At 42.6% G+C, this 27,625-nt stretch overlaps 1 protein-coding gene across 3 annotated transcripts in view; it reads right to left on the reverse strand.

Moving 5' to 3' along the window:
* NAV1 (neuron navigator 1) overlaps window positions 1-27,625 on the reverse strand; it is a 2,383,470-nt gene that overhangs the window by 74,349 nt on the left and 2,281,496 nt on the right. For all 3 annotated transcript variants that reach the window (XM_044076515.1, XM_044076516.1, XM_044076517.1), the window contains one exon: window positions 15,680-15,798. In XM_044076515.1, the coding sequence (XP_043932450.1) occupies window positions 15,680-15,798 (119 nt within the window). The remainder of the gene's footprint in view (window positions 1-15,679; window positions 15,799-27,625) is intronic.

Consider the following 27,625-nt stretch of genomic DNA (forward strand, 5'->3'; position numbering starts at 1 on the left):
CCAATCTGGAGTGATGAGGATGGCCTTTGGTCTCTCCTCTCTTATTTTGATCAGAACCTTAGGAATAAGGGGCAGAGGAGGGTATGAGTTCACAAAGAGGGAGCTCCAGGGGAAGGTCAAGGCATCCACCTTCAATGCTCAGAGGTGATACTCCCTGGTACAAAACTTGTGCAGCTGGTGGTTGTAGTGTGAAGCAAAGAGGTCCACCTCTGGGGACCCCCACTCCTGGGTGATTTGCAGAAAGATTTCTCTGTGTAGCTACCATTTGTGGGGGTCCAGTAAGTTTCTGCTTAGATGGTATGCCAGTGTGTCACTGATCCCTACTAAGTATTGGGCAATCAGGTGTAGCCCCATGGAGGTGGCTGTAAGCCATAGACTCATGGCTAAGCTGCATAGGGGTAAGATTGGGTGCCCCCATGCTTGTTGATGTACCACATTACTCTGGTGTTGTCTGTTTTTTTATAAGGAGGATCCCTGGCCTGAGATCGGGTTGGAAGGAAGTTAAAGCGTGTTGCACTGCTATCATTTCTTTCTGTTCGATGTGCAAGTGAAGTTGCTGGGCATTCCAAAGCACTTGGGTACACCTGCCTGCTAGGTGAGCGCCTCAAGCTATGTCTGAAGCATTGGTGGTGATGGTCTGGCCGGAAGGGCGGAGGATGAAGGGAAGACCCTTGTTCATGGCACAGGCCTCTGCCCAACAGAGAAATCCATCCCTTATGCAAGGAATCAGTGGGAAAGTGGACTCTAGGGACTGAGAGTGTTGACACCAAAGGTTCTTTAAGTATCACTGAAGCTTTCTCATGTGCAGCCTCGCGAGAGAGATGAGAAGGATGCAGGATGCCATGTATGCCAGGGCTTGCACGACCTTCCTCGCAGTGAGATGACTTCTGGAAGCCAGCTGGGTGAAGTAGAGAGGCAGGAAGCTCTGCTTTTCTGGGGATAGGACGGCCATTAAGGTTTCGGTGTGTAGCACAGCTCCCAGAAAAACTATTTTCCTGGTAGTGTTTTGCTTTGATTTTTTCTCATTGATGGTGAACCCTAAGGAAGTTAGGAGTCTTTAGACAAAGAGAAGATCCTGCAGCAACTTTTCTTTGCTGTTCACCTGAATGAGGCAGTCATCCAGGTAAGGGTAAATTTGTATATTTCTCTGCCTGCAGAATGCTATAGCCAGGGCCAAGCATTTGGTGAATACTCTGGGAGCAGTAGATAAGCCAAAGGGCAGTGCAGAGAACTGAAAGTGCTGATAGCCTGCTATGACGCACAGGAATAATCTGTATGATTCCCAGATGGGGATGTGGAGGTAGGCATCTTTTAGGTCTAGTGTCTCCATCCAGGCATTTTCTGTGAGCATAGGCAGGAGCTGCTGCAAGGTTAGCATTTTGAATCTGGGGACCACCAAGGAGGTGTTCAGTTTGGATAGATCCAGGATGGGGCACCAAGTGCTCTTTTTTCCGGGAACAAGGAAAAGTCTGGAGTAAAAACCTTTTCCTGTTTGATCTGGAGGGACAGGTTCTACTGCCCAATGGGATATTAGTCTTTTTAACTGTTTTAATGCCTCTGCCCACTGGTTTGGGGGGAGGTCTGGGTATCCTCTTGAAATTGGGAGTTCGCTGAAGGAGAATTTGTATCTCTGAGAAAAGATTTTTAATACCCATTGGTCCTTGGTTATAGAGACCCACTTGTTTTGGAAGAGGGTGAGCCTTCCTCCTAGTTTTAGATGAGGGCAGAGGGGGGATGGAGAGTCATTGTGAGAGTTTACCATAGAAGCTTGGCTTAGAACTCCCTGCCTTAGAGGCGGAAGTGGTCCATTGTTTCCTTCTTTGCTGGCCCTGGGATAGGGGCCTGGATGTCCGCTCCTTGTGGGGCTTACTTTGGCCCTGTCTGCTGGGTGCAGAGAAAGCCCAGTGCTTAGAAGGGAATTTTCTGCTGAATCTGGGTGGTTGAACTTGAAAGAAATCTTTTACTGTTTGCATAGATTTTGCTTCGTCTTCCATCTTTTTAAGCACCTGTTCTGCTTTTTCCCCAAACAGGCATTCCTTATCTAGGGGTGCATCAATAAGTTTAGACTTGACATGATCAGGGAGAGGTTGTTCCTTCAGCCATGCATGTCTTCTAATGAGAGATCCTGTCACTGCTGCCCTGCTAGAGGCTTCTAGGGTGTCATATCCACATTGTAATGAGTGCTTGGCCACTTGACCAGCAGAGTAAAGTAATTCTGCCAGCGCTTTTGAGTTGGCACCATCAGGAGAGGTAGCAATCTTCTGCTTTATTTGTTCCAAGGTTTGTTGTTGATATTTTAACATATGGAACTGTCAACTGATTGCTCTGATAACTAAGGTTGCAGAGGTGTATACTTTCTTACCCCATCTGTTCCGAGCTTTGGAGTCTTTGTCAGGAGGAGGAGGATTATTGGCAGAACTAGCCTTAGCTCCTTTGGGTCCCTGTGTAATGACCTCAGGGTCTGCAGCAGGGTTCCTGTACAGGTACTTGTGAGAATCCAGTACTCTGTAGTTACTGTCAGGTTTAGCTGGAGCAGGAGGCAGGGCATCAGAGGCTAAGCTGGATTTAAGGAGAACATCTACCACCACTTCTAGAAAAGGAGGGATGGCCAGGGGTCAGAGCTGGGGCAGGTCCTGAAACGCTTAAGTCGTTTCTCTGACTGTGGGTAGTCCTGAGATTCCCATTGAAAATGGTCCCTGAGGGAGTGGAAGGTTTCCCAGAAAGAAAAGTCCTCTGGAGGGGAGGCAGAGGGGATGGATTCCTCTGTATCTGAATCCTCATAAACCGGGGGTTCTGAAAGTGTGTGCCATGGGGAGCCATGGCTTCCTCACAGGGGTGCCGCGAACTAATACCCTTAATTTACATTTTTTTTCAATTGTTTTTTTTAATTTTCACGCTGTTTGAGCTGAAGTCATCACGTGCGCAATGACGTCAGCTCCGTCAGGGCTACCAGCCTATTGGAACTGAGCAAGGAGCTCACGCATTTCCGGCTGGGCATGGCTGCTCAAATGCGAGTGGAAACGTCAATGAACGGATTATTTACGGGGAACAAGAATCGGACCTGTGGCGGGTATGGCCAGAAAGAATGAAGACTCCATGCAAGTAAGGAAACTTTCAGAAAAGTGTGTGTGTGTGTGTGTGTGTGTGTGTGTGTGTGTGTGTGTGTGTGTGTGTGTGTGTGTGTGTGTGTCTGTAGGATCTAGGAGTAAAGAGCATTATTTTAGTTTTATTGATGTTTAGGAATAGTTGAAAGTGAGAGTTTTTATAAGTGAGTGATGGTTTGTAGTGAGGATAGGGAGGATGATTAGCAGATTAGAGTAGTATCATCTGTGTACTGATTACTGTTGCAGAAGCAAGATAATTAATGCAATCATTAAATAATAAAGGTCCAAGAATAAAACTTAGTAGGTACTAGTAAGTAGGTAGAAAAGGTTTGTGAGTGGCTGTGGAGGTAGCTAGTGAACCAATTGAGTGAGGTAGTCCTGAAACCCAGTGAGTGAAGAGTATGTGGTATTTTTAGATGGAAGATAATATCAAACACTTTGCAAATAAAAAGGAAGATTTTGGATACAAGTTTGTTTCGATTTCTCTCTTTGTAAATAGTATTAGGGAAGGACAGTAGGGCTGTCGTTGTGCTATGATTGTGGTGCAAGCCATGCTGGGTATATGTTACGTTGTGTGTGCAGTTATTTTATTTATTTACATTTTGTTAATCAGATTTGCACTATTGAGTAGAGCCCATTTTCAAGAGAGGCCTAGGAGAAAAGTTCCTAGCATTGCATAGCAATAGTACTGTTCTACAGTCCAGTGGTACTCCGTTTATGTGTTGATTTATATCAAGATATGATAATGCTGCTGTATGGTAACTTGAAACTGCTGCTTTCTGTTTTTGCAACACATCCTTGAAAATAAACTAAATTGTTACAAAGAAAATCACATAAAATGTATAACATGGCAGAATACAGAATACTGAATGATTCTGTGTTACCCGACCCAGTTTGGCTTCGTCAAGGGAAGATCATGCCTTTTGAACTTGGTCGACTTCTTCGAAACAGTCACCAAGGCCATTGATGAGGGAAAGGCAGTCCATACAGCCTACCTTGACCTTGCAAAGGCTTTCGACACAATACCCCACTCGGGTATTGTAGAAAAACTTACCAGCTTAAATGTAAACCCATATGTCACAAGATGGGTTGCAAACTGGCTTAAGGACAGAACCCACAGGGTTAGAGTTGCTGGCGCTATGTCAGACTCCAAGCCGGTCACAAGTGGTGTCCCACAGGGCTCGGTCCTTGGCCTCTATTGTTCGGCATCTACTTCTCAGAAGTACAGGCCAACATGGGAGGACTTTGGCTGACAAAGTTTGCAGATGACTGCAAACTGGGTGCCATAGTGGAAAGTGCATCGGACACGGATATCCTTCAGAAGGGACTCACGGAAACAGATAGCTGGTGCCAGAGTCATGGCCTGAAGTTAAACGCCAAAAAATGTATAGTCATACCCTTCGGGAAAAACAAGGTAACCCCAAGCTACCATATAGGTGGCAATCCACTAAGCACAGAAGAGGTTATCAGGGACCTGGGGACCCAGGTTGACAGTGGCCTTTCTTTTGACACTCACGTTGCTAAAGTGGTTAGAAAGACCTTCTACATTGCCCACCTGATCATGAAGGGATTCACATCCTGATCTAGTGAGGTCATTGTTCCCCTGTACTCTTCACTTATCAAACCAATGATCGAGTACAATGCCCCATTCGGGATGCATCTCACCCGACATCTGCAGCAATTGGAGAGACCCCAAAAGTTCCTCACCAAAAGGATAAAGGGACTCCAAAATCTGTCATATGCTGCCAGATTGAAGAAACTCCAGCTCTATTCAGTCGCATACAGTCTGCTCAGAGGTGACATGTGCCTGACATACAAGGCCATGTCCAACCCAGAATTAATGGACATGCTCCACCTCAAAAAATCCAAATCCACCAAAACCACTAGAGCAAGCGACTTAAACCTTAGCACGGATATAAATAGGACGTGCTGGAGGGATAGATTTATCACTCAGAGACTCCCTATGCTGTGGAATAAAATCCCGGTCCATGTGAGGCAGAGCACCTCGCTGGCTCTGTTCAAGAGAAATCTTGACCTGTGGATGGGAGATCGTAGGTTTACCCCGGGAATCATCTCTGTGTCACTGCTGGACAGAGGCACAACAAACTAATGGGCACAGTATTTTTTCATATAAGGGGTGGCGTAAGCCACAAAAATTTGGGCTAGGCTTATAAATGCCTTAGGGCAGATAGCCTAGTATAAACCTATGAACCTATAATATTGCCAGGAATTTAGTCCATAAAACTTAACAAGTCACACATTTCATGGACCTTGATCCCTTTAAGGACAGAATTGGACACTCTAGGTCTCAGATTGCTTAGTACAAGAATGTACCTGTGCAGTTGCAACCTTTCTTTTCTCCTGATGACTGCATTGTTTGTAGAGCTGTGTACATTACTTCTAGAACATTTTTATGCTCATACATGCATCACTACGGAATATGATTAATTTTACTTAAGAACAAGCATATTTCCATCTGTCTGTATTTTAACTACTTGTGTATGTACAGTTTGTATATATATATATATATATATATATATATATATATATATATATATATATAAACATATACATAATGTATGTTTGTATATATGGTTTGTAATGAAAGGGGATACTGTCAGCACAGCTGTCTGGAATTTTGTAAATAACTGTAAGTAAAGCTTAGTTTTGGCATTTTCCTTTATTTGAGACTGTTCTGCAATGTTTTAAATATTTCCTGTAGCTTTGAATTCTGATGTCACTGTGAATACATATTAAGTATTGTCTTGTTATTTTATTTATTATTAAATATATTTAAACCTTTCATTGTGGCTGATATTTAAGTTTTGAGAGTACTTGCATATTTATTTGGTAACACTGTGTGAGCACTCCTAATAGCCTTGCTCTTGGTCAGACTACCAATTGTGTTAACATTAATATTACACAGTAAGATTGGATACCCTTTGTTAAGGGCCTGAAAATAGCTGATAAGGAGTTGACTGGTGGCAGTAGTAACTACATTAATATGAACTTTATGTGTGCCGTGGGGGCGGGGGGGCACCTTGGGAAAACCTGGATTCAGCAAGGGAGCCGAAAATGTTTGGGAACCACTGTCATAAACAGTTAAGGGCTGTTCCTCTTCAAAGGCAGAATAATCAGATTCCTCAGACTCTTGGTCTGTCATAATTTCTGGAGAAGGAAGCCTTTTTCTTTTTGGGTTGGGGGCTTGAGAACCTTGGATAAGGGAGATGAGATCCTCCGCCATTTTTAGCATTTGAGTTTGGGGTGGGGGAGCAGTAGCAAGACGGTAGCTAGAAGCAGATTTCCTAGGAGTGGCCTGGCTTCGAGGCCTGAGAGAATCTGTCAGTCTCTTCTGAGAAACGGTAGTCGGAAGAGATGATGTCGTTTTTTTGTGTAGAATCGGTAGTGCAAACAGTCTCCTCAGAAGCTGGTGCCTGCGTCGCATTTCCGGACCCAACCAAGGCAGAGGCAGCCAAAGGCTTGGAAGACAAAGTGGATTTCTGCGGCATATCAGACTCAAAGGGTCTCAGCAGATGCCTGCATAGAAAGCGAGTCGGGCATCAGGGGCTGTGAAAGCACCTCACTGAATTCCGGAGAACTGACAACTTGCTTAGCAGTAGCATCGAAGGCTTAGCCTTGTGTGACCTGTCTCTATCTTTACGTTTTTTTCAGAATATCAGCGGATTGTTGGCAGATGTACTCCATATCGTAATTCGAAGACAGAATATGAAAATAATTGTCTACAAAAAGAGCTCTACGGTGAATGGTTCTCGCATTAAAGAGGGCACAGAACCTGCAATGAGAGGGACGCTGTGGTCTGGGCCTAAACAAGTGATGCATTAGGAATGAAAGTCTCAGTGTGGGGATCTGCTTTCCATAGGCGAGACAATTGTTAACTTTTCTGGACATCAGTTAGAGCAAAAAAAAAGGGTCTCCAATGGGGTACTTAGCTTTAGATGTTTTCTGCTGAAGTTCAACTTCTGGTAGCGACCGACCAGCACTCGTGCAAACTACTTCTGCTACGGGCTCCATGGCAAGAAAGACTGATGTAATGACATTGACTGCTTTGCTTTATTGTACTGACGACCTGATGGCAGACTACAGACGACAGGAGCCGGCGCACAAAAACACTGACTCTGGTATTCAGGCTGGCCAAGGGCTACCACAGCAGGGATAAACCACAGGTGATGAATACAACAGTGAAACACGAAGAACATCTACAAAGTCTAGGGGATATGCATGTTGAAACCAAACTGACTTCAGAAACCACTAAAACTGTCTCATGCAGCATTTAGCCAGAGGGAGTATAAGGATGATGGATGCCATGAACCCCAGAGCTCAAAGAAACTCTCTGTCTGTGACAGAGGTCAGTGGAAAAAGAGTCCAAAATAAGGAAATGAGAGTCAAGACCTTGGGAGGAGGCACAAATGCCAGCACAGGCACCATTTGAATCCTGCACCTCAGAAAAACATGGTTCTGAGGAGTCAAAAAATACTTTTTGAAATGTATTGTGAACCCCCAGACTTTGCAGAAAGGAAATGGCAAAATGAAGATTTTGTAACAGGATCTCTGGAGAGGATGCCTGAAATAACAGAGTAAATACTTGGACCTCCTGACTCCTGTTAAAAGCAATTACAGGAGCTAGGCATTTGGTGAATACCCTTGGGGCAGTAGACAGGCCAAAGGGTAAAGTAGACAACTGAAAATGCTAGGAAGCAACAGAAAAATGTAAACATTTCCTGAAAGGAGATGAATACGGATATAGAGGTAAGCATCCTTGAGATCCAGAGAAACCATTAAAAGCCTAAGGAAGCAGCAAAGGGAAGATCTGAAGGGACAGCATTTGAAAGGAAGGAGCCTTCAAGAAAGGTATTCAGATGAGAAAGATCCAGAAAGGGTCTCCAAGTGCCCTCTTTCTTGGGGACCAAGAACATTCTGTAATAAAACCCCTTCCACCTTTGAGCAGCTGGAACCTCTTAAATAGTTCCCAGAGTGAAAAGATCCCAAGTACCTCTGGAATAAAGCTTAACTGTTCTTGAGGTGGCCGAGGAATGCCCACGGGGGGGGCATTTCCAAACAATAAAATCTCCTTGGCGAATGATGGAAAGAACCCAAGAATCTTGGGTTGTTTAACCAAACAGGAAGAGACAGAAAGCTAATGGGTAGTCAGGCAGCACCTGATTAATCAGGAAAGGAAGGTTTCTGAGCAGGAAGGGTCTGTGTAGACTTAGTGGGGAGAACACTCCTACCACCCTTCTTGCCTTTAGGAGAAGGATGAGACTGCCTTCTAATAAAACCTGGTTTAGTAGGGTAGTTTCTATGCAAATTAGAAGCTGGTGAAGCAAAAATATGTTTCAGATCCTGTAACTCCTGGCCTTTGTCCTGCAGGGACTTGGACAAATCAGCTGCAGTAGCAGCAACCAAACATTTATTGTCCATTGGAGCATCCATCAACTTAGCCTTAATATCATCAGGCAGAGGTTAAAGCCACAGTCAGAAATATCTCAACACAGAGCCAGAAGCAGCAGCCCTCCAGAAGCATCTGCAGCACACTAACTACATTTAATAGAATGGTGAGCTACCTGGGAAGAAGCCCCTAACAGAGACAGGATAGAAGTCTTACCCTTAAAATCATAAAGGTCAGAAATAACCTGGCAAGCCTGACAAAGGAGAGCCAAAATGTATCTGGCCATATGAGCATGATAATTAATAGCCAGAAAGGCTAGGGTGGTTGAAGTATAAACCTTTTCACCCAGCCTTTCCACAGCCCTGCTGTCCTTATCAGAAGGAGATATGTAGAAGACAGTAATTTAGAAGGCTTATTGGATCCTACAGAGCCCACCAAAGGGTCAGCAAATGGACACTTGTAAAGGACTTTGCAGTCATCAGGTGCTTTCTAAAACCAGTCTGGTTTCTTAGGAGCAGGGGGCTGAGAGTCTGGTCCTGAGAAGAAGAGGGGAAAGCATCCAGTAAAGCAGCCAAAACAGGAGGAATAGCAGAGGATCTGGGTTACTTCATTGGAAGGAGCTCATAATATCTGCTCTGCACTTCAGACACTTGGGAATAATCCCATTTAAAGAACTCAAATCATCCTGGAAATGGTATCCCCAAAAGAAATCTCCTCATAAGGGGATTTAGGACTAGTAGGCTCCTCTTCCTCAGAGCCATACCTAGAGGAAAAGGAATCTGGGTATAAAAGGTCAAGGATTCCTCATCCAAATCCTCATCTTCCTCAGAGGAATCCTGATCCCTAGATCTCTTGAGAGGGGAAGAAGACACAGGAGGAGGCAGGACAGAGACTCCAAGAGGAGGCTTCAAGGCCATAAGAGCACTGAGCAACCCCTATGTAAAATTCTGCCATTAACTTTGAGGGTCCTTGGGACCCACCTTAGGGACTTTTTGTCTTCTGCTTCTTTTTGAAAGGGATGTCCGTCTTATGAAAGGAAGAAGGTTCCGAGGCTGACTTACACTTAATAATCGTAGTTGGGACTTCCTCCCTAACCAGTGTCTGATGAACCCCCTAGGCTCTTTAGAGATAATCAGACATGGTTCTCCCTGAGCATTTGAATCGGATGTCTGCAAGGCCTCCGAGGACATGTGAGAAGCCAGATACATGCCAGCCTCCAAATCGATCACGGCAGAGGAATCTAGCCCAGAAACCAGACAATTCTCTGGGCTTTCACCAGCATGAAAAGAGGTGTCCGATGAAGGAGGCACAGCCGATGAAGCTGACCTGACTTTTTTGGCCTTCTTCTTCGAAGACAGCAGACCCTTGGGTGGGAAGAACCCTCCATAGCATCTTTTGCTACGAGCTTTAAACGCTGGTTCTCAAGATAAATGGTAAGTAAGGAAAGACGACTACTAAGGTCTTTGGAAGAAAAGCCTGACAAATCATACAGGGTGTATGGTCATGATAAGTTTCTAAACAAAACAAGCACTGATTGTGATGGTCTTTATGGGGATTCTGTCTCCCACACTGGTGTTTATCCTTTCTGGATAACATGAAATCCCACAACAATACAAATGCTAAAAGTAAAAAGGATGAGTAAAAAAAAACAAACAACGGGGCACCTATCTGACTGACTAGGTAACCAGCAACAACTTGGGTGATCAGACAGTTCTGAGGATGGTACATCCAGACTTCATGTTTATGCCCTATGCTACACAAGGAACATACGTGTGATGTATGGTGTACCTTAAAGCAATAAAAGGCTTTGTTATACTTCCAGAACATTGGGCTGCCCTTGGCAGGGGATCCCTAATGTAATGAATACTCCAGCAGTGATATGGAAGGACATCATCATGAGTCCATACAAGTGCAATATACAAGACTGAGAACATTAAGAAGCAGTTTGTAGATACTAATATCAAAATTAAAATCAAAAATGACAATTAAAAAGATGCTGTTATACAACAGTAATGGAAATAACAAAGAGGCTTTTTAAGGTCTTGCAAAATACTACCCCATAACAGACCTTTATGTGCATTCTGTGTATATATGTGACTGTGTGTGTGTGTATGAATATATATATATATATATATATATATATATATATATATATATATACATACATATATATATATATATGTGTGTATATATATATATATATATATATACACACACACACACACATATATATATATATATCTATCTATATATATATATATATATATATATATATATATATATATATATATATATATATATATATATATATACAGACACACACACAGTTCTTCCGCGGTGGTGCAGCGGTAGTGTTGTTGCCTCACAGCAAGAGGTTCTCCCGTTTGATTCTCGGCTTGGGTTGGGAGTGCCTTCTGTGTGGAGTCTGCATGTCCTCCCCGCGGTCGAGTGGGCATTCGAAAGACATGCGTTGAATGGGCGTGCCTTCGTTGAAGGTTGGGCGTCGGGTTGGCAACTTGACACCATAAAAACCAACTGCCAATCATTAGCGGACCGGAGTTCCGCTGTGGGGACCCCTAACCGGGAAAAGCTGAAAGACAAACAACAACAACAACAACAACACACACACACACACACACACACACACACACATAGATAGATATAACAATAGCAGCATAAATGTACAGAATCAGCAACAGTATGCATGGTTATTTGCTTTACCCACATAGGTTCATAGGTAGGTACTAGGCTATTGGCCCTAGGGCGTATATAAGCCTTGCCAAAAAGGTACCCTGGCTTTCGCCACCCAAGAATATTATTTTCTTGTGCCCCTGTTGAGCAGAGCCATAGAGGTGGTCCCCAGGGTGAATTTCCTATTTCCCATTCAATCATCAAGATTTTTCTTGAAAGAGTGCTAATGAGGTGCTTTGTTTGATACAGATAGATAATTTGTTCTAGAGTATAGGAAGTCTCTGGGACAGGAATCTATCCCTCCAGCATGTTCTGTTTATTGTGGTGACAAGGTTTAGGTCCCTAGAGCATGTAGCTCAGAGGGATTGGGATTTCTTTAAGTGAAGCAGTCCAACAGCTCTGGGTTTGACATAGCTTTGTACGTTAGGCAGAGATCGCCTCTGAGTAGGTGATATGCGACGGAGTAAAGCTGGAGTTTTTTGAGACGGTCTGCATAGGGCATCAGTTTGAGGCCGGTAATCTTCTTTCTGAGGTATTTCTGCAGCCTTTCCAGTTGTTGTAGATGTCTTGTGAGGTACATACCTAAAGGGGCGTTGTACTCTATAATGGGTCTAATGAGTGATGAGTACAGGGGAACAATGACCTCTTTTTTTCCTGGATAAGAAACCTTTTGTGATGAGGTGTGCCACATAGAAGGATTTCCTGACTACTGTGGCGATGTGATTATCAAAGGAGAGATTACTGTCCACCTGTGTCCCAAGGTCTCTTATCACACTTTCGGTGTTAAGCAGACTACCACCTATGTGGCAGCTCATGGGTACAGAGTTTTTACCAAAGGGGATGACAATGCACTTTTTGGCACATGAGCTTGAGGCCATGGCTTTGACACCAGGCATCTGTCTCAATAAGGCCCTTTTGTAGGATGTCCACATCGTTAGGAGTTTTGATTATGGCTCCTAGTTTGCAGTCATCTGTGAACTTAGTTAGCCAAAGACCTTGTGTTATCCTGTACTTCAGAAAAGTAGATATCAAACAGGAGACGACCCAGGACTGAATACTGTGGTACTCCACTTGCCACTGGTCTGAAGTCAGACTTGGAGTCTGCTACTTTCACAGTGTGGGTTCTGTCAGTGAGCCAGTTGGCAACCCATCTTGTGACATAGGGATTTATACCTAGTTTAGTGAGTTTATCTATAATTACAGTGTGGGGGGTGGTGTCAAAAGCCTTGGCGAGATCTAAACAGGCTGTGTGAATCACCTTACCCTCGTCTATGGCTTTTTTACTGCTTCAAAGAAGTCTATCAGGTTTAGGAGACATGATCTGCCTTTTACAAACCCGAACTGGGTGGGGTCCAGAGTTTGGAGATTACCAATGTCTCTGTTTATAAGTTCCATGATGATACGTTCCATGGCCTTGCAGACCAGGCTTGTTAGGCTAATGGGGTGGTAGTTCCAGGGGTCTGTGGTGGCTCCCCCTTTGTGCAGTGGGATAACTGTCGCTGTGCACCATTCAGTGGGCAAAAAGCCTGAGGTGAGGCTATGATTGAACATGATGCTTAGGTGGGGTGATAGTTCATTCTGTAGCTCATGCAGAACGCAGCCTGGGATGTTGTCAGGTCCCATGGATGCTGTGTTTTTGACTTTGGAGAGTGTTTTTTTTACCTGTGCAGCTATGATTACAGGAACTTTGCATTCTTCCGGTATAGAGATGGGCCCTTTAAGGGGTGAGAGGGGGGTAAAGTTAGCACTGAACCTATCTGCCAGGATGTTGGCAATATCAGTTGGTTCTGTACATTTAGGGCCACTGTGCTGTAACTCAGAGAAGATCTGAGTGTTGCCATTGAGATTCTTGACATAGCTATAGAATGCTTTGTGGTTGTCTTTAGAATCAGTGTCAATTTTGTTTTCATAACTAGCTTTGAAGAATTTTATGAGGGATCTCAGCTTCTTACTGAGGCTGACCAGGGAGTTCCTCCAGTCATGGGATGTTACTCTTTTTTTGTAACAGTTTCTTTCTTCTGTTGTAGAGTTTGTTTATGACAGGGGACCACCAGATTGGCTTCCTTTTTTAGAGGACAGCATATATTGGTTCTATTAGGGATAGCACGATCCATGCACTTGTGTAAGTGCTTATAAAGTGCATTTGTGTAGGATTCAGCAGCTGTACCTCTACTGTCCATCTGCATAGGTATTGTGAAGTTTGCTACTTCTGTCTTAAGAAACATGAAGTTAGCGTTGGAGAAATTTATTACGGTGGTTTCCCTAATGGGGGGTGGGTCGGGATGTGGATGTCTAGGGTGATTAGCTTGTGGTCGAATCTGACCCAATGAGGAACTGACCTTTGGTGTGGCACACCGGTCGCCCATGTTGGTAATGACCAGGTCTAGGATATTGCGGGTCCTGGTGGGGGTGTGGATAAGTTGATCCAAGGTGTTGGAATTTACGAATTCCAGAAAACGTTGCGCAAAAGAGTTGGTACATGAGTAGTTTTCCCAGTTAATGGTGGGGTAGTTGAAATCGTCCATTATTAGGGTGTTGGTTTGTACCCTAATATTTTCCAATGTATCGAGAAATGAGGAGTGGGAATCCTGGGGCATGGTGGGGGATCTGTAGCAAGTTACAGTTTGGACTGCGGTCTTGCCCAGAGTTAGTTGCACTTGGATACTCTCAGATGCATTATGCTGAGCAACTAGCCTGGAGGTGTGGATATCCTTAATGAATATGGACACGCCTCCGCCTTTAGTGTTTCGGTCCAGGTTAGGTGGCTGAAAGGTGTGGTATGAATTATACCATGGTAATGCAGGGGTGCTCTCTGGAGCCTTGAACCAGGTCTTTGTCACTGCCCAGATGTCTATGTTCTCCATTTTAAGGAGTGCCTCTAGTGAGAGGAGAGGCCTGGGTTTTGGTCCAAAACGGTGGCAGCTAGGTGCAATGGCCACCTCCAGCTGTATTATATTGTTATTTTTCTGCTGTGTACTCTGGGTATTGCTTGGCTTAACATTAGATATGCTTAGTCTGCAGCTCTACAAATGGCTAACTAATCATGTCTAAACTTAACATTTCCCAGAAAATGCCAATATTCCAATATTTGTTTTTCCAAATTGAGACAACAAGCAAATAGTAGCAGTTGTTCATGTACTTTGCGATAAGTCTTAACATTTGTTACCTGAAATAACTCAGTTTGCTCAGATGTTAGGCTAAGCTGATGCAGATGTGGTTTTGGATTTGAATGTCCTTTTAGTAATGAGTAGGACGTTGGTATTACGTCCGCAATGCCTGCTAATTTACTAGCCATTTTTTATAGCCAATGCCTATATACCATTACTATATGTCAATAGTGTTACAATGTGCTTGGTATTTCAACTGTGAGAGATTCATTCTTCTTTAATGGATTTAGAATGTTATCAGTTTCTCCTAGCTATTCTTGTTGCCTGTGCTTCAGGGGATGCCTTTTCGGATTTTGTGTTTTTTTGAATATGGGAAGAAAGACCAGACATATTTGACAGTGATTTATCTGAATCCTGGTGTGTCTTTTGACCGTTTTTATTTTTTTAATTGCATTAATTGCACTGACCCTAGAAGTCTATGACAAACTGCTAATTTCCTTATATTTGCATTTCTTACCTTGGGTAGGTCACTGAGCTACACTGAACTTTTTTCAGAATCAGCCTATGAGCACTGTCTGGTTAACTGGTTTACTTAGAGTTGCACAGTAGACAAATGGGAGTTGTGGGAATCAAACTATTGGCTGCATAATGAAGCCTGTCAAGAACTCATAGCCTCAGTTCTCTTCACTACCTACTAGACAATTACAGAAATGTATGTTTGCAATGTTGTATGTGCATTCTTTATAGTGTAACCCATTATATTTCGCTAACACATAATAGTGCTTGGACTTAAGTATTCCAAGTTGAAGCTGAAGTTGGTTGCCCACAGCATCCAACTCTTCAAATTGGGGAGATGCTGACTGGTGTACCCACAGTGACAGCCAGCAGCACAGCTCATCAGGCCCCACATACTGCAGAGGTACAGGTCAGAGGCCATCTCAAGTCCACACTAGCTGAAGATGACCCCTACACCTACAAGAACTGCAAGGGATATAGGTCAACTGGCTGAGTACCAGACTTAACCTTTTGGTGGCTCAAGATTCAACCTACTCTAGGAGTGCTTATCATTGAGCCAACACTGATATAACCCATAGGCCTGCCTGGAGGGCCATCTAACTAGTGGATTCCATTTTTTTGGTTACAAAGTAGATAAATATTTTTCTCAGTGAGATCTTTAAAGACAGGAATAACTCACTGACACTTGCAGCAACACTTCCCATGGCTCCTGATGACAGAAAGTTAATTGGTTATTGCCTGATTAAAAAAAAAGATGTCTTAAATGAAAGATGCAGCATTTTTAGGTCAACTCTTTATACTTACAAAAGGACAGAGTCTTAGATATACATCACTGTAAAATCATGAAATCTTACCTTAAGCCCATCTTTGGCCCCTTCCTGAAGATATGGAATTATGGAGTTATTCCATAAGTCAATAAACCATGGTCGGAATTCTTCTACACTGACAGGACAGGACAGAAAGAAGCATGGTCCTGAAATATAAAACAAATATGAAATGATAAATGGCTTCAATCACATTCCTAAACATGTTGTTTCTGCGTATAACAAACCATTCCAAAATAGTTTAATCCTCATTTTAGTCATTACTTTACATAATGTGACCATACCTTTCAGTTTACAAGTTCAGCTGTCTGATACTTTAAGAAAGATAGCAACACACACCAAGCACCAAGAATTAAGCATATTTTTTTAATACTTTGCAGTTGAGGCTACTTGAGAACTCAAACACCGATGACAAAAACCCTGCAAGTTGTGTGCTTAATGATCGAACATGTGAATGCTTTCTATTGTTTAATCTTAACTGCAAGTTTAATTACTCTGATGAGGGCTCTCACTGTGTTAAAACATATGCCAGCATAGCTAGCTGGAGTTTTGTAAAGAATTATATGTCATTTGACTATCAAACTGATTTTCACAAATGATTGTGTTAAAATGTATTTGTAAAGTTGCTTGTGTTAAAAATGTATCAACAGTAGGTCCTTCTGGACAGAAAAGAAATATACAAGTATGTCAGACTGTATTGTTGTAACTGATGAAATGTATATATTTTAACAGAGGATACTGGAAGGTACTGGGATTAAGCTCAGCCCAGCTAACCTTAAGAAAAAAATAGCCTGAAATTAAAAGACTTGGTTTAGGCCATAAATATTTGACCTTACAGGTCTGAATGCAGCCAGAAAATGGCTTGTTGGCCTCTGCAGGCAGGAGGGAGGGTGTTGGAACTGTTTTACAGTTTCCAGATACTGTAATAAACCTTAGCTAAAGTTCTATACATGTACTGTGATACATCAGTGCCACATCCTAGATCAGTTAATAGTGAGGTGGTAGTGTGGAAACCACAAAGTCAGGTGACCAGATGTGATGTCATTCTGTAGCCAGCACTGAAATTGTATACTAGTGGGAGATGTGATAAGTGCACATTGTTGTTGGACCAGACAAGAGACACTCAAGCACATTCATCTTGCCTTGCTTTAGCAAGTAGCTAGGGAACAGTAATTCTTCAGTCAGTTAGAAAAATATACTGAGATTAGCTAAATGTAGCTTTTTTTCTGTGTCTGTCTGAGTCTTTCCATCTGTGTTTTTTTTAATATGTCCAGTGATTGAAACTCTGATGTTTATTGTAAATAGATATTCAGCATTTTCATGTATTTTTTATTTATTATTAAATATATCTAAACCTTTCATTATGGCTGTCATTTTAGAAAATATTTCACCTTTGAGAGTACTTGCATTTATTTAATGACACTATGATTCCATGTTCCTGAAAGTCTTGCTGCTTGGTTAACACTACCATTTCTATAAGTATTAATTTTACTAAGTGTAATTGGGTATCCTTGTAACAGCCTTAAAGTAGTTGGCTTTTGGGTGTTCTGGTGGCAGTAAATCTACTTTATAGTCTGGGTGGAGGTTTCAGTGTGGGTAATCTTTGCCAGCCTTTCTCAGGTTTGTGTGTGAAAATCCAAATCTGAGAGTGTTTGTGCTTGACAGCTACTTTGAACAGGGACACTGATTTCACAGAAAGTGTGGTGGAGAACTTGGCTTAGAATACCCGGCTAAGGACTTAGCTCTGTAGTGGTCAATGCAGAGTCTTATTTGGGGCCTGCAGAAAAAGCCCAGCCCCAGGACTAGAGTGTGCATTCTCTGTGAGCTCTTAAGGGGGAACAGTACTTGGGGCAGGAAGCTGCATCTGAAAATAGTGTGCGTGTGTGTATCTATTTTTCTTAAAGTGAATGTTCCTCACCAGTGTCAGTGGTGAGGATTGAGGCTCCTTGATCACTGGCACAGAGGAGGGAAGTCACAAAAGGTACTACTATAAAATTTTGCTCAAAGTTTGTCAGAGTCAGAATTAATGAATTTAGCAAAGTGAGACCATCTGGGACTAAGTCACCAAAAGAAAAGTTATATTTTTTCAATTATGTTTATTTTAACTTTTACAAACAACATCAGAAACCAATGCCAAGTAGTTAGATCAATCAGTTAATCTAAGAAACAACTGTGCTTGTTCAATGATTTAAATATCTCTAACGATCATGTTCACATTGTATAAATATCTATATATTGTTCTACCCAGTCACAAGTTAGAAACAGTCACAACAGATGATCATGCTCTCTCTTTATATATACACACACACACACACACACATATATATATATATATATATATATATATATATATACACACACACAGAGAAATAAAAAATATAATGTTGCAACTACATCAATCAATATAATAATTTGAAACCAAATACTCATTGCAATTGAAATTTGTGAGACCTTAAAGTATAACAATTCTAACATCTAGTGACAAAGATGAAATATTTGCTTGGTTTGCCAAGGAATTAGCCAACTCTAATTAGCAATAAATAAAGACAGAAATGCTCCCCAACACTACAGTATAGCTTCGTCTCTGGGACTTTAAAATGTCAGGGGTTATTCTGTTTGTCCACAGGCTCCTCATTTACACTATACAGTTAAAGGGTAAAAGTATTAGTCTGGCAGTTAGTAGACATGATTAAGCAAGGCTACCAGCTGTTAATGAGTTGGTCCAGGGTTGGATTCCCTCAGCACCAATATGCCTGTGTAACTCTTGAGCAAGACACTTAACCAAACAGTACTCTTGGCTTGGATTTGACAAAGATCTGTGTTTATCAGTAGCCTAACCTGGTGAAAATAACTATACATTGAAGAAAAACTAGTTAAGTGGTGGTCCATTTTTTACTAGTCATTTTTCAGCTTTAGCCACAGGTAAGGAGTATAGGTTCATCTTTAAAAAAGATGGTTACTTCTCAAAACCTTTTCTAAAGGATTCCTGTTATTTAAATCACAACATGAAAATGATTATACATTCAGTCCACTACCTGACAAAACACAAGTCTTTTTTATAGTTAGTTATATTGGCGTGCACCCCCCAACTGCAGAAGGTGGTACTCATCCATGTAGATGTGAATGCTAAAACTCGACTCGACAGAGTAGGTTCAGCTGTTCCCTGCCCTATGGCCGTTCTTTGACTGTGTAAAGAAGATAGTGTATTTACTGGCACTTCTTCAATGCAGGCCTTGATTTACAAGGAAATATTCTGCTATCTGCACCTTTACAACTTTCAGAGGGAATCAATTTCATAAAAACTCTCCATCTTTAAATTATTCACAGCTCTGTCACTTCAGCTTTATTCAATGTGCTTCCAGTAGGGGAGATTTAATACACTTGTGACTTGCTGGAGCATAACAGGAATTCATTGCTGCATAGAAAACACTTTACCTGACATGGTGGCCTCTGATTTCTGTATTATCTACCACTGAAAGGGTCAACATAATTAGAAGGCTTGATATTGGATACTATCAGGGCTACCTTTGCCATGCTATCCAGGTTGCTCTTAAACCTCTTGAAGAATTCATTTAACTACAGTAGTAAGTACGTATTAAGACAAACTTCTCACATTTTCCTGCCAACCTTGGGATACAAACTGCAAATGAAGATTGAGATATTATTGGGAATGTGAGTTGACCAACGTGGCCCCTCACCTGGGACACATATTAGAGAGCGTTATTTTATTTATTTATTTAACATTTGTTTATGGGACAGAGCCCATTTTCAGCAGACTGCTGGGGAGAAATGCTTCAGATGCATGCCTTTCGAATGTGGGAGGAAACTGGAGCACCTGCAGGAAACCCACACAAATACAGGGAGGACATGCAGACTCTGCACAGAAGGCACCTCAGCTGAGAATCAAACTGGAGAACCTCTTGCTGTGAGGCAACAACACTAACCACTGCAACACTGTGCCACCATCTTATAAAAATATTAAGGGAGTATAGTGGGACTTCAGAAGATTAATGCAGGAGTTCCTCATATTTAGTCTTACACAGGAAACTCACTGTGCATTTTCCTGGAATTACAGGAAGTTAGGCAGGATCAGGCTACTTATATGGAGGTGAGGGATTTTGGTGGAAATCATCTGGAGTATGTTTGATCAAATTTGATTTGTCCTGGTGTATCATATGTCCTGATGTTACTCTGAATTAAATGTCTTCAGACTTCCTATGGATGCTTCTGTACTTACTCAAGTCATTGACATTACAGTCAGGGTTATATGTAAGTGATGGATCTGCAGTCCAAAAATACTGGATTCATATAGCTCTACCTAGAACAATTTTATGAAAATGCATTTAAAAGAAAACTAATTGTTGAACACCACTTTTACTGGTGAGAAAAGAAGGCATTTTTGCAGTGGGCCAAGATCCCACACCATTCCATGTGGGGGAAGACCCCTACATTCCCCAATTTATACATGCAAACTCCAAGGTTGCACAACAGTGGGGGGAAGTGGTGTGGCAGCTGATTTCAAAGTGTACGAGTTGCAGGAAGCAACTGAATGTGAGGAAAACTGGAATGATATGGAGCTAGACCAGAAGAGGTCTATGATCATTTGCCTGGGATCAAGCAACAGATGGGATCAGTGACTTTTATTAACAAACTACTTCAGTACCCACTTATTCTAGCCACATAGACTATATACACCTCATAAGTCTCTCTCTGATCAGCAGGGCTAGCCTTATGTGAACTGGATCACTAGACAAAGGAATCCAGAGGCCTCCCTGTTCCATACCAATCCTTCCTGCACCACCAAGTGCTTGTCCACTGTTTTCTCCATTCCTGGTCCCACCCCATCCAGACATATTACTTCCTTCTTGTTTTTCACACTTGATCATACTTTCAGCTTTTTCCTCCATCATTTTAACAAACCATAACTGGGAAAGACTGCACTGTAATAAGTGTGGAGGAAGTAATTCAATTAAGCTGAGGTTATAGAGGTTGTAGTATTCTAGATGCACTGAGGTACATCTTAAAGCAATAATGGTCTGAAAAGTATCACGAGTAAGGAAAGAAATTCAATCTTATTTTTTTTTCTTTCACATAAATATAATCTGTGTTCAAATACTGATGTTCAATACTGGCAAAATAATAGTTCCCAACAAAATGAGAAGACAAATGCCTCCAAGAATATACAAATCCCACATTGTACAGATGGAATGCCTACTGGAGGAAACTGGAGCACCTCAACAAAACCCATACAGAGAAAGGGGGTACATGCGGACACCACACAGAAGGAATTACTGTCAAAAACTCAACCAAACAAGCACTTTAAGATAGCAATGCTGTTGCACCACTACGACAATGATCAGGTGCTATGGACAACATACTGTCCAGACAGCCAATTAATGTGTACAATCTTGATATCTGACTGTGACAAGAAAGTGAAAGAAACTATGACCAACTTGCTTCTTTAAGATTCACTGCAACCCTCCCCAACACACACAGACATTTTCATGCATCGACACTGCCACACCCATCAGGTACAGCCACTTTTGTTGAATGCACACACATTACATTCCAGAATGTGTTAAAATAGTCATAATTAAGTACCCCAGCTGGCTTCACTCAAATGCATACTAGTCCTGAAAAGCCAGAAAAATGACTGCTTATTCTGAGCAAATTACAGCAGGTCAGTCACTTGTATACATTGATAGCCCCCATACCCAGCAATTAATGCTTAATTTGCTCACTGTGCATATCTAGAAGTCTGTTATAAAAATAATAGCCATAGTAATGTATTTCAGCTTTGTTTCAAACAAACAGTAGCCACAGTAAAGTACTGCAACTTGATTCACACAAACACTTGTTAGTACTGGGACACCAGAACAATTGCTGTTTAACTTGAACAAATGCCTATAGGATCAGTCACTTTTATCCACATAAAGCCCCTGCACACAGTAATTATAGCTAACTTGTTTAACGTGTACTCAGATGTCCAACTGTGATAAAAATGGCAGGAATGTACTTCAACTCTGTTTCACATAAGCAGCAGCCATGACAAGTTATTCTGACTTGTTTTACACAAATTCACATTAGCCCCGCAATGGTAAAATAATGACATAATGACTTTTTAACTTGAACAAATGACAGCAGTGTAATTAAATCTAATCTAAAGACAGCCCCACCTAATAACTATATCCCCTTTGTTGTCTGCATAAATCTCGGATACCTGATTGAGATAAAAAATATGGCCACAGTAATGGATTTCAACTTTGATGGAAAAAGTAGCTACAATAAAGTATTTTAACTTATGTCACACAAATATTCATTAGTCAATTATGCAAAAGCAGAATGGCCATTTGTCTCGAGCAAATAAGTTCAGTCACATTCTTTCATATACATCCCCTACACCCAGCAATTAAATCCAAATCTGTTGGCTGTGCAAACCTCAGATATTAGATTGTGATTAAATAAAAATAATATCAGATGACCACAGTAATTTATTTTACCTCCACATACAAACATGCACAGATATGCCCATGAATTTTAGCATACACCTCAGATGTTTGATAGGGATTAAACAAATGACTTTATAAATATGTTATAGCTTGCTGCTGTCAAAACCATACAATGTGCAACCTAATGTAAACCCACTAGCAGACATCCATGCCCATGTACCCACCACTTACAGTAAATTGTATGGCTGTGTACACCTCAGATGCCTGACTGAGGTTAAATTAGTTAATAAAGGCAACATAGACTTCAACCTGCCATCAGAACTGCACTGCGCAAGCTACTGCAACCCTTCTGCTCCCACATTCACACACAAACACACACACATGCACTCATCAATTACAGGCACACATATGTCTGTAACTATTCACCTCATTAGGCTGCTAGTGATCAAATAAATAAATACATAAACAACTGACACAAAGGAATGCATCTCAGGTTACTGTTGACAGAATACAGTACAAGATACACTGCAAAATGCCTCTACATATTTCTCAACCTCATAAATAAAGAAGCAGGGTCAAAGCTAAAAATAATGGCAGGAAAGGACCAAAATCAGAATCAGATTATATACATATTTAGAAAGTTGCATGTATAGCAACCCAGTCAGCCTATTCTTCCATATAATTTCATTCTCAAAATGGCAGAAAGACCTGTAAATAAGATGCAACAGCCTTATTTTCCATCTGATGTAGGTATAACACTGGCTGTTTTAGAAAACAATCCAATAAGTAGAGTGAACTGATTTCTTTATTTTTATTTCTAACAAAACTCAGAACTCCATGCATACAGAGAGTTACAAGCTCTACAAAATAGGAAAACGGACTGTTTTTAATGGAAAAAATATGATTTCTTTATTTTCACTGGGGGACTGCAACCCAGCAGTTAGCACTATTAGCCACCCTTGGGAAACTGCAACTTCAGCAATCACTGAAAAAGTAAGTATCTGTTTGAACTGTAAGGTGATAATTTTTTTCAAAGGCTCAAGCCACACCCACTGGGACTTAAAAGTGCACACACACACTACAGCTGTACTAAAGGGAATGAGCATAGCTCTTCACTATATTAGATTTTAGATCCAAAATAAAGTACAGTTGTGTACACTTACCATAAATGTAGATGTTTGAGTGTATTCACTTGTTGCAGTCATCACCTGTGGGTTATCCCTGCAGGGGTAGCCCTCAGCCGGCCCAAATACCAGAGTCAGTGTTTTTTTTTATGTCGTCTGTAGTCTGACATCAGGTCGTCAGTGCTATAAAGCAAGGCAGCCGACGTCATTACATCAGTTTTTCTTGCCCTAACCCATCAGAAGCACAAGGAAAGAAGGAAAAGTGGTCCTGGTGGCTAAAAGCCACAGTGGGAAGCTTATGTCCCCCCTAGGGGAAGATGCTATATGGGGGATGGAGGGTGGGAAACCAGGACTGCAACAGTGAATACACTCGAACATCTACATTTATGGTATGTGTACACAACTGTACTATGTTCTTCATGTTTCACTGTTGCAGTCATCATCTGTGGTAGGATTCCCAAAGCTGAGGAGAGGGGTGGAAGGATAGGTAAGAGTCCTAGGCATAGGTCAGCAGGCCCTGCAGAACTGCAGATGCAAACCCTGCCTTAGACTTACAAACAAAAAAGAGGTAGGTGATAATGCTTTGTAAAGGTATGGGCAGAGGTCCAGGTGGCAGCTTTCAAGATGTCCGTGGTGGGTACTCCTCTGAGGAAGGCTGTGGAAGTGGAGGCTGCCCTAGTGGAATGGGTACAGATAGACTTAGGGGAGGGGTTTCCCATGTAGTCTGTAGCAGAAATGGGTACAGTGTGATATCCATTTGGAAATGGTTTGTTTGGAAATGGGCTTCCCCTCTGCCCTAGGGGCAAAGCTGACCAGTAATTGGTCTGTTTTTCTGAATGGTTTAGTATAGTCCAGATAGCATAGAGTTGTCTGTGCATTTTTAACGAGTGTAGAATTCTTTCCCCCTTGTTTTGGGAGTTGGAAAAGAAGGTAGTTAGGTATATGGCCTGGTTGAGGGTCGCATCAGATACCACATTGGCATAAAGGAGGGGTTAGACCTCAGAGAGACCCTGTCTGCATGGAAAATGATGAAGGGCTCAACCGCCATGACAGCCTTAAGTTCTGTTACCCTTCTGACTGAGGTGATAGCTAGTAGGAAGGCAGTCTTCCAGGAGAGGTATTTCAATTCTGTAGAAGCAGCAGGTTCGAAATGATGTAAGGTTAGTTTTTCTAGAACATAAGTCAGGTCCCAAGGTGGCGTGGGAGGTCTGATATTAGAAGCCCCTCTGAGGAATTGCTTAATCAAAGGATGAGAGAAGAGGGGTGGGTCTTAATTGTAATGGGCAGAAATGGCTGAGGGATGGATTTTAATACAGGAGAAAGAGAGACCACTACTGAGAATCTCAGCTGGGTAATCCAAGATAAGAGGGATGGAAGGATGGGAGGTACTGGCCCTTTTGGAATTATTCCAGGAGCAGAATCTTTTCCATTTCCCTACGTATGATTTTCTGGTGCTGGGCCTTCTTGCCTCTGTGATGATGTCCAGGACCTGCTTGCTTAACAGGAAGTCCTTGTTAGCATTTAAGGTACGAGTCAAGCTGAAAGACAGAGTCTGTAAGTCTGGGTGCAGTATTTTCCCCATCACCTGGGTCAAGAGGTCTGAGATCAGGGGAAGCTGCTTGGGGGGGCTGTAAGGTCAGGCTGCACAGTAAGGGGTAGCAATGCTGTCTGGGCCAATCTGGAGCAATGAGGATGGCCTTTGGTCTCTCCTCCCTTATTTTGATCAGGACCTTGGGAATAAGGGGCAGAAGAGGGAATGTGTGCACAAAGTTCCAGAGGAAGGTCAAGGCAGCCTCCTTCCACACTAGGAGGTGATGCTCCCTGGTATAGAACTTTTGCAGCTGGTGGTTGAGGTGCGAGGCAAAGAGATCCACTTCCAGAGTCCCCCACTCCTGAGTGACTTGCAGAAAGATTTCCCTGTGGAGCTGCCATCCATGGAGGTCCAGTACATTTCTGCTTAGGTGTTCTACCAGGGTGTTGTTGACCCCTGGTAGGTATTGGGCAATTAGGTGTAGACCATGGAAGTGGCTGTAAGCCAGAGGCTCATGGCTAACCTGCACAGGGGGTAAGATCGGGTTTTCCTCTGTTTGTTGATATACCACATTACTGCGGTGCTGTCTGTTTTTATAAGGACAACTCCTGGCCTGAGATAGGGTTTGAAAGATGTCAGAGCCTTTTGTACTGCCATCATTTCTTTCTGACTGATGTGCAAGTGTAATTGCTGGGCATCCCAAAGACCTTGGGTGCACCTGCCTGCTAGGTGTTCACCCTAAGCAATGTCTAAGGCATTGGTGGTGATGGTCTGGCCGGAAGGGCAGAGGATGAAAGGAAGACCCTTGTTCCTGGTGATGGTCTGGCCGGAAGGGCAGAGGATGAAGGGAAGACACCCTTGTTCCTGGTACAGGCCTCTGCCCACCAGATAAACTTGGCCCTTATACATGGGATCAGAGGGAGAGAGGTCTCTAGGGACTGAGAGTGCTGGCACCAAAGGTTCTTTAAATACCACTGAAGGCTAAGCCTGGCCAGAGGAATGAGAAGGATGCAAGATGCCATGTACCCTAGGGCTTGCAGGAACTTCCTCGCAGTGAGGTGACTCCTGGAAGCCAGCTGGGTAAAGTAGAGAGGCAGGAAGCTCTTCCTTTCTGGGGATAGGAAGGCCATTTGGGATGCTGTGTCTAGCAAAGCTCCCAAGAAAATTATCTTCCTGGTGGGGGTTTGCTTTGATTTCTTCTTGCTGATGGTGAATCCTAGGGAGGTTAGGAGTGATTTAACAAAAAGAAGGTCCTGGAGCAGCTTTTCTTTGCACGCTGTCTGAATGAGGCAGTCGTCCAGGTAAGGGTAAATCTGTATATGTCTCTGTCTGCAGAATGCTATGGCCAGGGCCAAGCATTCTGTGAATACTCTGGGAGCAGTAGATAAGCCAAAGGGCAGTGCAGAAAACTGAAAGTGTTGTGAGCCTGCTCTGAAGAGCGTGAATTTCCTGCACGATTCCCTGATGGGGATGTGGAGGTAGGCATCTTTTAGGTCTGGGGTCACTAGCCAGGCATTTTTTGTTAGCAAAGGCAGCAGCTGCTGCAAAATTTGCATTTTGAATCTGGGACCACCAGGGAGGTGTACAGAATGGATAGATCCAGGATGGGGCGCCAAGTGCCCTCTTTTCTGGGAACAAGGAATAATCTGGAATAAAAGCCTTTGACTGTTTGATCTGAGGGGACAGGTTCTACTGCCCCCTGGGATATGAGTGTTCGGACCTGTTTCAATGCCTCTGACCACTGATTTGGAGGTAAGTCTGGGTACCCTCTTGGGATTGGGAGTTCACTGAAATGAAATTTGTATCCCTGAAAAATTATCTTTAAGACCCATTGGTCCTTTGTTACAGAAAGCCAATTGTCTTTGAAGAGGGAGAGCCTTCCTCCTAGTTTTTGATGAGTGAAAGGAGGGCAGGGGGGGGAAGGGGAGTCATTGGGAGTTTTTGCCATAGAAGGATGGCTTAGAACTCCCTGCCTTAGAGACGGAAGTGGTCCATTGTTTACTTCTCTTCTGGCCCTGGGGTTGGAGCCTGGGTGATCTGTCCCTGCGGGGCTTGCCTTGTCCCCGTCTGCTAGGTTCAGGGAAGGCCCAGTGCTTAGAGAGTAAGTTCCTGCTGAGTCTGGGAGTTTGAACCTGAAAGAAATCTTTTACTGTTTGCATAGATTTTGCTTTGTCTTCCATCTTTTTAAGCACCTCTTCTGCTTTTTCCCCAAACAACCACTCCTTATCTAGGGGTGCTTCAATAAGTTTAGACTTGACGTGATCAGGAAGAGGTTCTTCCTTCAGCCATGCATGTGTCCTAATAACAGAGCCTGTCACTGCTGCCCTGCTAGAGGCTTCTAGGGCATCATTATCCACATTGTAGTGAGTGTTTGGCCACTTGACAAGCAGAGTGCAGTAAATCTGCTAACTCTTTTGAATTGGTACAGTCAGGAAAGGTAGCAATCTTCTGTTTTAATACCTCCAAAGTGTGTTGTTGATATTTTAACATATGGAACTGACAACTGAGTGCTCTGATGGCTAAGGTTACAGAGGTGTATACTTTTTTACCCCATCTGACCAGAGCTCTCATGTCTTTGTCAGAAGGAAGAGGATTCTTAGCAGAACTAGTTTTAGCTCCTTTAGGTCCCTGTGTAATGACCTCTGGGTCTGCAGCAGGATTTCTATACAGGAATTTGTGAGAATCCAGTACTCTGTAGTACCTGTCTGGTTTACTGGGAGCAGGAGTGAGGGTGTCAGGGGCTAAGCTGGATTAATGGAAAACATCATCCACCACTTCTAAAACAGGGGGTGGGGGTGGCCAGGGGTCTTGTGCTGGGGCAGGTCCAGAAACTCTCTAATTTTTTTCTTAGACTGTGGGAAGTCCTGAGATT

The sequence above is a fragment of the Protopterus annectens genome, chromosome 7.part0 (genome assembly GCF_019279795.1).
Source record: "Protopterus annectens isolate FY-2018-M chromosome 7.part0, PAN1.0, whole genome shotgun sequence".
Lineage (NCBI taxonomy): Eukaryota > Metazoa > Chordata > Ceratodontiformes > Protopteridae > Protopterus > Protopterus annectens.